Here is a 15,696-nt window from a genome sequence, read left to right on the forward strand (position 1 = left end):
CCAATCCCATCATGCAACGCTCTGCACTCGCGGTGGAGGCGGCACTGCAGCCACCGGTGCAAATGAGCCTTGTCGTTTCTGGCCGCGCCGCCGACCGGGTTGGTCCACGTGGTGAGTCTGTCAGCAAGCTCGCGCGGCGGCTGAGCGAGGCGCTCTAGCGTGCCGGCGTCAGGAGAGGCGGCTGCCACCTCCCCAGCCGCTCACAGGTGGGGGCGGGGGCAGCGCGAGGCTTCGCGACGCTTTTACGACAGCGGCTGCCGTGTTCCGCGCCCTCACCCCCCCCACTCTCCTCCTCCTTCCCCCTCCTCCTCGTCCTCCTCCTCCTCCTCCTCCTCCTCCTCCTCCTCCTCGCTCGGAGGAGCTGCCGGCTGTTGTGTGTGTGGCGTCGCTGGGGTGTCGGGCAGATGGCAGCCTGAGTGCGCGTGAGCGCGTGTGGACGACGGCGAGGCGCGGACGCGCGTGGGCGAGCAGCGGAGCCGGCCGTGGCCGCCCCGCGCCGCACCCGCAGCGGCACGCGCGCGGCCATCCCGAGCCGGCGCCCCGGGAGCGCGGGGACAAGGGCGGACGCCGCTCCCCGCCCCCCCCTCCCTCCCCACCCCCGCCAGCGCGTCCCTGCAGCCGCGCGCCCGCGGGGACCGCCCGGCGCTCCCCTGGATGTCCCGGGCGCCCGCGCGGGGCCCCCCTGCCGTCGCCGCGTGAGGCGGGCCGGTGCTGCGGCCGGCAGCTGTAGCTCGGGGGCTGCTGCGGCTGCTGCCGCGCGGCCCGGTGCCCACGGCGGGCCTCGGCCCCGCGCCCCGGCACCCCGACCCGGGAGGCTGTGACAATGGACTATGACTTTAAAGTGAAGCTGAGCAGCGAGCGGGAGCGGGTCGAGGACCTGTTTGAATACGAGGGCTGCAAAGTTGGTCGAGGCACTTACGGGCACGTCTACAAGGCGAAGAGGAAAGATGGGTGAGTGTGGGTGTCCTCGAGGCTGGCTGGGGAGGCAGGTGGCCGGCCGGGGTCCACACTTCCTCCGAGACTGCCTCCTCCGTCCTGGCCAGCCTGCTCGGGGGGAGGAAGTGGTGTCCCGGGAATCCAGACCCACAAGAAAGCCTGCGTGCAAGAGGGAGAAGTCGTGTACCTTTTTGTGTGTGTGTGTGTGTGGATTTCAGGATAGTTCAGGCTGGGTTTTTTTTTTTTTCCTCCATCATTATAAAATGCCTGCTTAAATATGTATGATTTTTCTTTGGTCGATTTATCACGGTAACCTTTTGAGGGGACTAGCTCCTCCGCCCCTGGAGTGATACCCATCAGTCTGGAAGAGAAATTGTGATCTTGTTTCCCTTATCAATTGTGATCAGTTGATGACCAAATTTGGTTTTGATTGGGAGAAAGGAGGCAGCGAGTAAAGGCGGTTATGGAGAGTGCCTTGGAGGATCATCTGTATGTAGCGTAAATGTAGCAGCTGTTGTTCAGGTATCGTTAACTGTGACTTTTTATGCGGAACAATGGGGATTTGGTGCAGAGTGGATGGTATGGGGAAAAAAAAGAAGTGACACATGGGGGCTATCTCTTAAACCAGCGTTCATCAGCTGTCAGTGAACTTTATTCTTTCAGCTTTAAACATTCTCTCATAGAAACAAATTAAACCCATGACTGGAAATGCTCCCAATTTTGCTTCTTAACAGTAAAGTGAAGGCACTCATTTTTTTCCTTTGTCAGTAGATGACTGCATTGTAATATTGACAAAAGGACAAGTAATTCTTAGTTTGGGAGAAAATATTTATTAATTTCTCGTTTTCCTATTGTACAAGTAGATATTATCTCTGCCTTTGACAGTAGGAAATTATCGGAAAGATTGTCACATCTCATTATACAGGTTTTTTTTGGCAGGGGGTTATTAGAAACAGCTTTCCTGGAGCAGCCCTTGTTTGGCTGGTTGCTACTTGGCGGTTCAGAAAATGACTTTTTTTTTTTTTGTATTCACAGGAGTGCATATTCAGAACTGCATTAGCTCTACAAAGTGAAACCACTAAAGCTGCAGTGAGTTCTTTTCGAGGGAACTTAATTTATAAATACTTCTCATAGTCTGGATAATGGAGAAGGAAGTATCTGTTTATCAAACACTTCACTTTACTGGAATACCTTTCTAGTTCATAGTGTATTCCAGTGCTTTTGTGCGACAGTGAAAGCGTGCACCTATGGGCAGAAGGTGGGGACGGGAAACTGGAGGCTCTGGGAGCCATGTGGGTTTAAAAGCACTGCTTAGCAGAGTGTGTAAAGCAGTGACATCCAGAGCCCTCCTTAAATCTTGTCTAACTAGGTTTGTATCATCAACATTTTATTAATGAATCATTTAAATAAATCTGAATCAATTTGCTGCTTAATAATTATCAAAAGGGTTAAAGCATCTTCCAGCCCTCAGTATTACCTAGTTTGGGATGTGGTCATAAAATTTTCACTCCCAAGACACATTTCACCGGAGTGTGGTTTATTTTTAAAAGTGCAGGTGATTTAAATAACCCCATTCTGGCTTCACAAGTTGCCAGTTTAAGCTGATGAAATATGGAAATGTGTTTGATCATGTTTTTTCTTCGTTTGTTTTTAAGTATGTAATGTGTATGGAGGAAGGTACTGTGAACACCTCTTACTGCTTGGTGGCCGGGCTTAAAATAGCTGCTGTCAGTGAGGGTTCATTCCTTAGCTGTTCCGGCGTTGCCGGTGGACATTTGCATTTAGGGGCGCATTGTGTTTTAGGCTGTAATCCTTTGGGTTTGCTTTCCAGCAACATTTAATGGTTCTGTTTATTGTGATGAACTTTAAATTATTGTTTGTAGTGAATCAAATGTCAAGAGAGTTTTAGAATTGGGATGGTTTTGTTTTCCACAGGGACTATTTTTCAGTTTGGCTTGTTTATAAGGCCAGGCTAGTAAAGTGCTACATTGTATTTATGAGGTTCTTTGATCTTCTGTCAGTGAAGCATAATTTTACCGGTTTTTAGACTTGGTATAATACAATTTGTGGCTATTTTAATCTTTTATAACAAGATGATCAAGTCAGTTGCTTTTGGTATTGATTTACTTTCAAATTAAATTGTATATTCTGCCACTGAGATGCCATAGTCCTCAAGGAACTTACACAGGTAGCAACACTTAGAGAGAATCCTAAGCCCTACAATAAAATCAAATAATGGAGATACCTTTGCTTGGACATATTTGGCTGTTAAAATGAATACATGAAAAGGTTTCTTTCAGCTGTCCAGTAAACAGAATATGAGGGAAAATAATTTAATACTAGAGGAATTGACTTGCTAAATTGTTAAAATTTAGGAAATAGCATGATATTTGGGCATAATGAATTAGTAACACTACTTTTCTATAGCACATGCCAGATTAAAAAAAATTAGCACTGTAAGGAATGCAGGAGATGGTGAAATACTCAGTTTTTAAGCATGACTATACAAAGATAAAGGGCCTTTTATAACCGTGCTAATTTCAGGTTTTTATTAATAGAGTTTAAGTGCACATAGTACACCTTGGAATTAATTCTTTTTGGTTTTTCAAGACAGAGTTTCACTCTGTAGCCCTGGCTGTCCTGGACTCATTCTGTAGACCAGTAGACCAGACTGCCCTCGAACTCATGAGAGATTAGCCTGCTTCTGCCTCCCAACTGCTAGGATTAAAGGCGTGTGCTACCACTACCAGCGACTTTAGTTTATTCTTAAATGTTCTTTGAACATTAAAAGACTACTCTGTAGGAGGCAGAGGGTGTGGGACGGCCTGGGAGGAAGGGTGAGTGTGGGGGGCATTTTCTAAGTCTGTTGGATTTCTTTTTAAAGAGTAAGACAACCAAACATAAGTTTGAAAAGATGGGGAAAAAATGTAAGACATAGAATTTGTTTTTAAGATTTTAATTCTCAATATAGTCACTGGACATTTGTGTTAAAAAAGTTAATTTGTCTGAAGTGGTGCTGCATGCCTGAAGTGCTGGCTAGAGCGGGAAAGTCAACAGTTTTAGGTTAGCAATACCCTGAGCTATGCACCCATGCTCACATAAATTAGAAAAATAAGCTTGGAGTAAGAGTTTTCTGGGGAAAACCCCACAAAAGTATTCTTTCCTTTTTCTTTTCGATTTTCTTTCTTTCTTTCTTTCTTTCTTTTTTTTTAAAGACAGTTTCAGTTTATAGGACTGTAGATCATAGACCAGGCTAGCCTTGAATTCATAGAGCTCCGCTTGCCTCTGCTTCTTGTGCTGGGACTTGGGCATCATGCCTGGTCCCACAGAAGTGTTCTTCATCTCTTACGGTCATGTTCAGTAAGCGAAAGAAATAAGAGGGAGAGAGCAGGAGGGAGGGAGAAACAGAAGCAGTAAACTTTGAGTCATTTCTGTGCAAACCTCAGGAATTAACTGATAAGGCAATGATAGTCGCTAAATTGTTGGATAATTAAGCCCTAGGTTCTGGCTGGAGCACTCTATATGTATCTGTTTAATTTTATAAGAACAATCCTATTCCGTTCAGTTAACTGTTGAGAAAACTAAAAAAGCTATTGAACATTATGCAGATTTGTCCTGTGAAGACGTGGCTAAGCGTAGCCACTGTCATTTAGGACCTACGAGTGTCCTCACCATATGTATACTCTGGAGCCCTTAACCTATGTTCCTGTGACTAACATGAAGCCTCCAGACAGCATCCTTACCTGTCTGCCGCTGACACCTCAGATACCGTTGGGTCTGCTGGTTCGTGTGGCACAAGCTGACTTGGAACTCACCCTATAGCTCAGGCTGGTCTCAAACTTAAGCAATCCTCCTACTTGAGCCTTCTGTGCTTGATTGTGAGTACTGGGAATCAAACCCAGGTTCTCTGCTAGAGCAACAAGCACCCTTAAACACTGAACCATCTCATCAGCCTATTTAGGCTTTAACATTGGAGCCCAGCATGGTGGCGCACGCCTATAATCCCAGCACTCGGGAGGCAGAGGTAGGCGGATCTCTGTTAGTTCGAGGCCAGCCTGGTCTACAAAGTGAGTCCAGGACAGCCAAGGCTACATAGAGAAACCCTGCCTCCAAAAAAAAAAAAAAAAAGGAAAAAGAAAAAGAAAGAAAGAAAGAAAAGAATCTCTTGCAATTTTGGGCTGGAGAGATGGCTCAGCAGTTAAGAGCACTGACTGCTCTTACAGAGGTCCTGAGTTCCATTCCCAGCAGCCACATGGTGGCTCACAACCATTATAATGAACTCTAATGCCCTCTTCTGCTGTGCCCATGCACATGCAGGCAAAACACTGTATACTTAATAAACAAATAAATCTTTTATAAAAAAAATTGGTTTTCATCAACTGTCAAAAGAAAAATTGGGCAGTTCCCAAGAGAGAACAGCAGCACAAGGATCTCCGGATTCAATGCTTATTGCATTTTGGTTGTTTGGATAGTTTGGATGTTTGTTAATGAGTGTTCCTTATAAACTCTGAAAATGTGTCTAGAGGGGAGAAGCATGGTATTTACGGAGAATGTCTTACGATGTGGCATTGAGCGACATTTTCAGTTTCCGCTTTAGGTCATTCTCAAGTTTGATGCTTAGAATCCATGTTCTTCTTTTATTTTCCTCTCATTTGTTTACTTCTTAGTTGTAGGGTTGACACTTGCTCATGTGAGCTTTACTTTGAGTCACTGACCCAGTCAGCAGGTGTCTGGGGCCTTTCTGTGTGCCACTGTCTGAGGAAGTGTCTACTGGGAAAAGAAACTTGTCAAAATTGCAGCAATTTAATAGGCACCATGATGTTACTGTAATGCAGGGGAGGAGGCTCCGAATGACTTTGGCATTTTATGGGGAAACTCTCCCAGTCAGCAGTACTTGACTGACTCTTGGAAGATGAGAAGGGCTCGTCAGAAGGTCATTTTGAGGGGAATAGGAAAAGCGTGCCCTTTATTGTTTCCTGCAGCGCCCTGCAGGTGTGGGCTTTTCCGTGCCACGCTTTTCTGACTTACTTTCTTGTGTGCTCTTGCTGTGTGTGGAGTAGTTCAGGCCCGACCGATGTTCTTTTCTCCCACTGGCTGTGACGTCAGTGGGGGTGTAGTTCTCGCATGTTCCAAGCAGCTCATCTGTGTTTGTCGCAGGTCTGTTGGAGTACTGTTGGCCATGCGCTCTAGGCAGTGTCTGATGCAGGTGTCTGATTCAGGAATTTGCCCTCCACGCCGAGCTGACACACAGCGAGAGCCCAGCTTTGCCTGTGGCTCTCTCTGGTAACAGCTTGTTCCGCTTTGGCTTTGCCTCCACAGCGGGTTGGATCTAAATTTTTGTGGAAACAGCAGTGACTGCAGGTTGGGGGCAGGGGAGTGAGAGAGATTCTTTTTCCAGTCAAAGGTTTAGGAAGTCGTGGAATTTCTCGATGGGGAGTGGGTGCCCTTTTATTATTGACTCCAACTCTAGTTATTGCTTTGCTTTTTCTCTGTCCTTAGCTCTTGCTAGGAATTAAATATACTATAGTCCTTTCCTTCGTTCCATCCGAGATAGGTGTTGGCCGTCTCCTTGTTACTTAGAAGTTACTGTTTTGTCACCCCAAGAAGTGTCTGATATGTCTAACTGATGGCATTTACTTATTGTCACTTAATCTTACTGTTTTTAAAATGATGTGAATGAGTGGGTGTGTGGACGTGAGTGCTGTGCCATGGAGGTCAGGAGAGCATCTGGAGTTACAGGTGGTTGTGAGCCACCGTATGCTGGGAATGCGCTGACTCCTGCAGAAGTATGCGCTCCTGGCCGCGGAACCGGCTCATCCCTCTGGCCCACAGCCTGCTGTTTTGACCTTAATATTTGAATCCATCTTGGTGTCAGTGGTTCTCAGGATTCTTGAAGGCAGTTAGTTAGCAGGAGTCGCAAACTGGTCGGTGGGATGGTTGAGCAGGTGAGTGCTCGCCAAGCAGATCGCATCCATCATTTGGACATTTGAATTGTTTCTACTTTGGGGCTGTTATGAATAATGCTATTATAAACTCATGTATGAGCTTCTGGATGTGTTTTCAGTTCTCTTCTGCATAAACCTGGCATTGGAATTTCTGAGTCATCCAAAGCAGCTCCACACTGGCTTTAAGTGTCTGTATTAACTTGTTTAGGGCTGGTGTCTTATATTTTTGTCTGCAAGGCTGCATTTGGTTTGTCTAGGGCAGTGTTCACACCACGGTCTGTCATGTCTGTATTAACTTGTTTAGGACTGGTGTCTTCTGTTTTGTCTGCAAGGCTGCATTAGGTTTGTCTAGGGCAGTGTTCACACCACCGTCTGTCACAGAAGCGTTTCTCAGTTCAGATCATGAGTTCTCAGGCCAGAACTTCACCCTCGTGGCTGAAATGGCTCTAACATGTAGCCTTAGACATCCTATTCTGTCTTTATGTGAAACTCCAGCATCTCTCACTCATTGCCCAAGAAGATACAGTTGTCCTGCGTTAGCTTATTACATAGCTGCTTCAGTGTATAACTGCATTGAGTGCTGGTGCGTCCTTTGGGGTATCCAGTGAGTACTTCCGTGTGTGTGTGTGTGTGTGTGTGTGTGTGTGTGTGTGTGTGTACACACCTGAAACTCATACTTAGCAGTTGTGGAATGTTACTGCAGTTAAGTTCTTGAGGTATATTATAGGAGAGTAGAAATACAGTGCCTTTTAAAAATAACATGAGAAGCAAAGGTTGCTGGGCTGGCTGTATCACCACCCTGAACAGAGCTGGAAAAAAGCAAAAACAAAGACAAGCTTTAGAATCCAGGTGGGTTGTTCAAGTTCTTTGAAGCGGACTACTGGGAACTTAAGTGCTTTTTGAAATACACTTTACAAATGAGTCTGCTTCCATGAGAATTGAGCCATACTTAAGAAATTAAGGGGGAGAGAATTGATTTCTGAACCCATGTTGGTATTGAGTTTGTGGGTTATTTTCCTTTGTATGATTGATTTAGGTTAACTAGTAACCAGTTACCCATTTCCCTAAAGTCTGTGAGTTCAATATAGCCCTTGAGTTAACTATTATAAAGAGGAACTCTGCGGCCCCCACCAGCTGTTGCACATACACCTGAATTCATAGGCTGTGTGAATGTTGAAGGAGCATAGGGAGTAGTGAGTGGAGCGTCTTTACGGTTGAAGGCTTCTGCTCCGAGAAAAGCCAGGGAATCGTGGAGATTTCAAGCCGCAGGAGGGATACATTTGCTAGTGCTTGTTTCCACTGCAGTGGCTTGACCTAGTGTCCTAATGGATGACTCGGTTTCCAAAAATTGAATGTCTACCTGAGTACAAGCTAGCTAATGAAGCACAGAGCTTCTTTTCCTCACTGACCGTTAATTTAAGTGTGAAATCACATCAGTTAATTATTTGGCATTTCATTGTAGTTTCTCTTTAGCTGTGGGTCTTTCTGTAAAGTTGGCTCCTGTGATGTTTTTGGTAGTGATTATTCACTAGGTTCTAGTCATGTGTCGGAGACAGGTGAATTAGTTCTTTAGGAAATGCACAGGCTTGGGAGGAGTGCAGGCACGTACAGTAGCACAAGGCTGCAAAAAAGTAATCTCCCAGGTTGCCATGGAGGAACGCTGTCTGCTCTGAGGGCGTGAGGACGGCATCCAGGTGTGACTAGGGCGGTAATTAGCAGTTATGCTAGTGTATCGTCAGTGGCTAGCGTGGAGTGGGCAGGTGGCATCAACTGGAAAATTACAGCATAGCTAGCTGGGTGGCACCAGTTGTGGCCCCAAAATTATTTCCCTCACTCCTTCCTTTTCTTCCAGTTCCTTTCTAGCTAACAACATTCTCTGCTCTCCTCTCCTCTCCCTCTTCCTCTCCTCTCCTCTCCCCTCCCTCTCCTCTCCTCTGTCTGTGTCCCTCCTCCATCTCCCCCTCTTTTTTGTTGTTTGTTTGTTTGTTTACTTTTCAAGACAAGGTCTCTCTGTGTAGCTTTGACTGTCCTGGACTCTTTGTAGACCAGGCTGGCCTCGAACTCACAGCGATCTGCCTGCCTCTGCCTCCCAAGTGCTGAGATTAAAGGTGTGTGTCACCATACCCAGCTCTTTTTAGTTTTTAAAGACAGTTTCTCCATGTAACCTCCCTGGCTGCCCTAGAACTCACTCCGTAGGCCAGGCTGCCTGCCTTTGCTTCATGAGTTCCAGATTAAAGGTGTGTGCCACCGCTGCCTGGCCGCCTCTTTGCTTTTTGATAAGGTCTCGCCACACAGCTCAGGCTGCCTTTTCAATTGTCCAGAGCCTCCCAGTCATCCAGCCGGGTGCCCCAAGTGCTGGGGTTGTAGGTGTGTGCCCCAGAACTTGTTTACATGGGAGGAGTTGCAGTCTAGTTCAAAGGGAGCACAGCAGTGTGTGCTAGCTAATCAAGTTGTACATGGTTCTTTGAGGTAGCTTTGGGATCTCATGAGTTATGAGAAGGCTAACGCTCCCACCTTTGCAGCTACTGAGTAGCATGTGCGGAAGTATGAGGGAAAGGCTTGGTGAGGTGAAGTAGCGGATAGGTTCACAACAGATCATACACAGGAGTGAGAGATGGGAAGATGGGCATAAAAAAAAAAAACTTGGAGGGGCTGGAAACCAGGGCCAGAGGACCCTGGTTCAGTACCCAGCACTCTGTAACTCAAGTTCCCGTGGATCCAACTCTGCCCCCCCACCCCCCGCCCCAGACATACTTGCAGGCCAAATGCCAGTGCACATAAAATAAAAATAAATGAATTGTTATTTTTGTTGTTGACGACATAAGTGTATTTTGAAAATTGTGTTCTGAACTTTGTACTTTCTTTTGGGGCAATGGGGACCATTTGAGGGCAGAGAGTGATCGCCAGGGTACAGACATAGATGGTTTGGCAACACAATCAAGACGACTGTAGGGAGCTGTGCTTAAGAAATTGTAACAATCCAGGTGTGGGGAGATGGTGGCACGGGTTAGGGAGTGGGGAGGAGAACTAGTAGCGCTAGTTGACTTATTAGCTGTGGTGGAAAGATTGGGATGAGTCCCCATGCGGTAGTGGCGCACGCCTTTAATCCCAGCGCTCGGGAGGCAGAGGCAGGTGGATCACTGTGAGTTCGAGGCCAGCCTGGTCTACAAAGCGAGTCCAGGACAGCCAAGGCTACACAGAGAGGCCTTGTCTCAAAAAACCCAAAAAAGGGCGGGGGGGGGGGGAGATTGGGGTGAGTCAAGGACAAGGTTGTGGGTAATTGCCATGGACATGGAGAGCGAAAACAGAAAAAGCATCAAGCTTGTGGGGAACGGTAATGAGGGAATCTTAGTATGTTCAGTTTACGTGCCTGTCAAACATCCAAGAGGAAATGTCTGTTAGACAGATGCATTTAGTGCCTCAAAAGGGATCTGGACATGGACTTTGGAATTACCAAATACTTGAGGTAGTAGTCTTGAGTGATAGTGGAATTGCTTAGGAAAAAGAGCCAAACTGCACTCACCAAGAACTGTTGAGAAGAAAATGTCTACCCTTGAGGCCAAGAAACTGAGTCTAAAGAACAAAGTATCCAAGGACTCTGGATTGCATAGTAGGAGTTGTGAGGCAGACAGCTTATTGACTGTACATAGAAGACATTGTAGAGTCACAGTTCTCAGAGTGAGCGTGTGTTCAGGAGTGACAGGTACACTCGGATCAGAACCCTTTTTAACTAGAGGGCAAGGGGAGAACGAGTTGTCTGGGCTAAGGTATTTTAAACAAATTAAAGGCTCTCCTAAAGTGACAGGGAAGTTTAAATAGTACCCTACATCTTATTGTCAAGGATGTCTTGATACCTTTATGGTGGTGTCCTCTGGACACGACTTGCTTAAAATCTGGGGGTTCTGATGACATGGGGCTCTGGAGGTCCCACTGGATGGGGTGGGGTGGGGAGGACTCTGAAGGCCCAGGAGCCTCTCTTCTCCCTGGGGTGGACTCTTGAGTGCTACACCACAGGGAAATTGCTCTGTGTGCCTGAAAGTGACCCGAATTAAACCTATTCGTTTACCAAACTAGACTTGGGTAGGATAATTGCTTTGATTTGTTGTTGCTTTCTGTCTGGAGTAAGCGGAGTTAGACTTCTCAGGAGAAGCCATGCAATACTTGGGCTTCCGGGGGCCTGGGTAGAAAGCAAGGTGAAATTGGAAGGGACACTGCTTTTCTGCTTTCTGAGATGAGACATGCAACCAATGCTAAGATGTGTGAGGACTGAGCATCTGAGGGGTGTAGAATGGCATCCTTTCTCTATGTGGTGTAGAATGGCGTCCCTTTTCCACATGGAATATAGTGTCCCTTCTCCACGTGATGTAGAATGGCATCCTTTCTCTATGTGGTGTAGAATGGCGTCCTTTCTCCATGTGGTATATGATGTCCCTTCTCCACGTGATATAGAATGGCATCCTTTCTCTGTGGTATAGAATGGCGTCCCTTCTCTACGTGGTATAGAATGGCGTCCCTTCTCTACGTGGTATAGAATGGCGTCCCTTCTCTACGTGGTATAGAATGGCGTCCCTTCTCTACGTGGTATGTGGTGTCCCTTCTCCACGTGGTATATGATGTCCCTTCTCCACATGGTATAGAATGGTGTCCCTTCTCCACGTGGTGTAGAATGGTGTCCCTTCTCTACGTGGTATATGGTGTCCCTTCTCCACGTGGTATATGATGTCCTTTCTCCACGTGGTGTAGAATGGTGTCCCTTCTCCACGTGGTATATGATGTCCCTTCTCCACATGGTGTAGAATGGTGTCCCTTCTCCACGTGATATAGAATGGTGTCCCTTCTCTACGTGGTATGTCGTGTCCCTTCTCCACGTGGTATATGATGTCCCTTCTCCACATGGTGTAGAATGGTGTCCCTTCTCCACGTGATATAGAATGGTGTCCCTTCTCTACGTGGTATATGGTGTCCCTTCTCCACGTGGTATATGATGTCCCTTCTCCACGTGGTGTAGAATGGTGTCCCTTCTCCACGTGATATAGAATGGTGTCCCTTCTCTACGTGGTATATGATGTCCCTTCTCCACGTGGTATAGAATGGCGTTCCTTCTCCACGTGGTATAGAATGGTGTCCCTTCTCCATGTGGAATGGAGTGATGTCCCTTCTTCCTGCAGGACTGGCTTCTGTTGTGAGTGTTAAGACATGCATGTGAAGATGGAGAATTGGGGATATCTGGGTGGTGCAGTTGTTTGCCTCTGTGTCAGGCCTCTTGATGAGCATGGGGATATCCTAGATGGCTAAGTACATGAAGTCTACGGAAGTGCTTAGCATAAGTAGGGTGGGCCTGGTTAGCCAGCATGAGGAAAGGTTGGATATTGTCTTAAAGCTATTTCATATGGGTTTAGGAAAGAGGATTAGGAGAAAAGGGTGTTGAGGAAAGTGAGGTGAGCATACTCAGATGTGGATAGGGCTTTTCTCGGGGGGTGGGGGGTGCAGCTCATTCTTTTTACAATGATCATGTATAGGATCATGGTGGTGCTTAAAGGCACTGTCTTTACTGAGTCGTTCCTGAGGGACACCTGATACAATGCCAGTCAACAAGGTAAAAATCTAGCCCCCGGGGGCCGGGAAGAGGCATAGCTTTATAGTTACAGCAGTATCTGGGGAAAGGGACAAGACTTACCCGTGCTCACATACACTTAGCCTGGCTCACTGCTGTTTTAACAAAAAATATCTACATATGAAAGCAATCTCAATTTGTGCTGGAATATTTGCTGTCTTGCTGGCAAGAGCCTTTAATCCGACTCTGGGATGACAGGGTTCTTCCCCTCATGATGTTGTAAGTCCTCTGTGTTTCTCTCTTGCCTCATTGGGAATATTTAAACAGTGAAGAGAAAGAAATGAGGTAAAATGGTAGTGTGGAACCGAGCGTGAGAGAGGCAGTATGTAGTGCCCAGTAAGAAGACCCTATTCACCCGAGAGTTAAGAAGGAAGCTAATTGAGCAGGGACCTTGGTACACATAAGGGGGCTTTTGAGACTTTGGTGCGACCCATGGTGGGTCATGATCTTTACAAGGTAGGTGAGGCTCTGGAGAAGTTGAGTGACTCAGCCTGGCATGTGCATTGGCTCAGTAACTGCTAAAGCTGTCCAGCAGAGAGGAGCAAAAGAAAGGAGGCAAAAGGTCCTGCTTGGATCACACAAGACTTGTGAGTAGCTGGAGTTCATAGGGAAAATGAACAGCCAGCCCAGTGCTGTGCTTGGGGCTTTGGGAAGTTCACCAAAGGGAAGACGTGTATGATCTCCACTCTGCTGCTGAGGTGGAAGATCTGCTGGCTTGGGGACTGCCCCACCCATTCCCTCGGTGGCATGGGCCAAGGTTTGGGCACTATTCAGTCACAGCATTTAATTGGTCTCCTTGGTTTTGAGTGGCCCAGGAGCATTTGGTGTGCTAGTAGATGGATACGGAGCTAGAGCAGTGTGCAGGGGAGATTGTTCTTCTAAGGATGGGCAGGGTGGAGTGTGCTGTGAACATTTTCTGCCTTCAGGAACTGTGCTAGGAGTGGAAATGTCTTCCTAGATCAGCAGCCGGGTGTGGTCGTGGAGAGGTGTTGGGGTGTTGGGTACTGTGCCAGGGAGCTGGCTCTAGAGGCAGGTACAGCGGCTGAGAGCATGTCCCCATTTCTCCTTGGTTGTGGGCCAGGCCATGTAGCATGAACCCATCCAGTGTGGAGAGAGGTAAAGTGGCCAGAGGTCAGAGTGCCAAGAATAAGTGACTGTTAGTATGGCATAGCGGCCCAACATACAGCCCTAATAGTAGAAGGTTGTGATGCATCTGTGTCACCTTTCCAAGGCCCAGGGGACATTGTGCAGAACAGAAAAAACACAGCAACTGTAGAACTGTTCCTTCCAGGCCTGAGGTCTCCCATTGCAGCCTTAATCAGAGCCTACACAAGACCTTTCCCTTGTGGACTAGGCTAGGGAACTCATGAGACCCTCCCCTCCCTGAGGAACTATAAATTAAAATTGCTGTGGGCACATGCCTTTAATTCCATCCATTCAGGAGGCAGAGGCCAGCCTAGTGTACGTAGTCAGTTCAGGACTTAGACCCTTTCTCAAAGCAGACTAACACTCCAGAATGTAAGTTGCCTGTGCCCCTGTGGTAACCCCAGTTAAACTCACTGGTTTGCTGCACTGGACTTGGGTGGGGTTGTGCCTTTTGTCAGTTGTTGCCCTTTCTGTATGATCTGTGGTGAATAGAATTTCCTAGGAAAAGTCATAGAATCCAGAGCCAAGCAATGAAAAGCATAACTACTTCCAGTTGGGGTTCTATTACTAAGGCTAAACATGTAGGTTCCATTTACTTATGTATATTTATTACATACGGTTTAAAATCAACCTCATTTTTCAAATAAAATAACCTTTTTCCCCCTCCCCCATTTCTAAGACGGATAATGCCCAGAAATACAGAAAGAAACCAAATTCATAATTCTGCCATTGAACAGTTAATTTTGGTTCTCTTTCCATATTAGCTAACTAACATTCTCCTCTCCCCCACCCGTGTGTGTGTGTGTGTGTGTGTGTGTGTGTGTGTAGATTAGTAAAATCTACACATTAAAATTATTTCCTTGAGCTGATGAGGTGGCTCAGCTGGTAAAGAGAACTGACTCCTGTTTACCCCCTGAGCTCCTTGCACATGCTGGGACATGCATGTGCACTCAGAACATACAACACAAATTCATACATAATGTAAATAAAGGGGTAAATCTTTAAAAATCATTTATTTCCATAGTGTATATTCTCAATCATTTTATTATTGCAGAATATTGCTATGTATGCATTTAAACATATGTCTAGTTAACTTTTTCTCTGATGATAGACATTTAAGTGGTCTTCAGAATTTAACTTTTTCAGTTGCCAGTTGGTGTCAATTACCCATTACAGTGTCAAATTGTTGAGGTGGGATTTCAGATCAAAGGCTATATACCTTGAATAGTGTTTTTTATTATTGAATACAATTGGATTTTTAAAATGTATTCCTTTAATAAAATACTTAAACACACAGAAAGATACCCAGGGAAATCTAGCAGCCCCTATTCCCTCTGTCTTCGGTTTTCACTCCAATTTTACTCTCACCATTCCCTGTAGCTCCTTGTGTGCTTGCATATAGGAGCATATATGCAGTGGTAGACCTGAAAGTTTAATATTTTCTTCTTTTTAGACAGGTAGTGCATGCATTTGTGTAATGGTATTGCATGGCTTGGCTTGGCTTGTTGATAGATGGGCTTAAATGTCTGTGAGCCTGTGGAACACACATCACCAGCTCATTCTGTTTCACAGATATAATGTTAATGTACGGGACTCATCCTGGAGCATTTGAGGTTTCATTTTTTTTTTAGCTCTGAAAACAGTACTGAGTGTATCTCCTCACCTCTCTCTGCACATAGCTCACTTGGATGTAGAGGTGGGACTCTGCAGGTCTCCAGAGCAGCCCGGAAGGTTGTTGTCATGGGTGATATTTTTGGCAGGCTATAGAGATTACATCCATCAAGAAAACATGTCTCTTGTTTATATCCACAAAGTTAGACTTCTCTTACCTTAGTCTACACTTCTGCAGAGTCTGGTGACCTTGAACTTCTAGTCCTCTAAACACCCTGACTATTGTTGGAATTGTCACCATGACAAGGTCTGTATTACTGGTGATGGAACCGGGATTTAGTGCATGCCAGGCAAGCACTCCGGCCGTAGAGGTGCAGTCTGTGTCCTCTGGAAACTTGGCACAGTTGCAGTCACATCAGAACCCCAAACATAAGCACTTCAGAA

At 46.3% G+C, this 15,696-nt stretch overlaps 1 protein-coding gene across 6 annotated transcripts in view; it reads left to right on the plus strand.

Annotated features, from left to right (window-relative positions):
* The first annotated feature begins 298 nt into the window (after positions 1-298).
* The window catches only part of CDK8 (cyclin dependent kinase 8), a 68,779-nt gene continuing 53,381 nt past the window's right edge, over positions 299-15,696 (plus strand). For 3 of the 6 annotated variants that reach the window (XM_084761796.1, XM_084761797.1, XM_084761800.1), the window contains exon 1: positions 299-951. In XM_084761796.1, the coding sequence (XP_084617922.1) occupies positions 824-951 (128 nt within the window). In that variant the 5' untranslated portion in view covers positions 299-823. The remainder of the gene's footprint in view (positions 952-15,696) is intronic. The other 3 variants (XM_084761799.1, XM_084761795.1, XM_084761794.1) reach the window with 3 other exon arrangements.

This window comes from Acomys minous (genome assembly GCF_964271855.1).
Source record: "Acomys minous genome assembly, chromosome: 16".
Classification (NCBI taxonomy): domain Eukaryota; kingdom Metazoa; phylum Chordata; class Mammalia; order Rodentia; family Muridae; genus Acomys; species Acomys minous.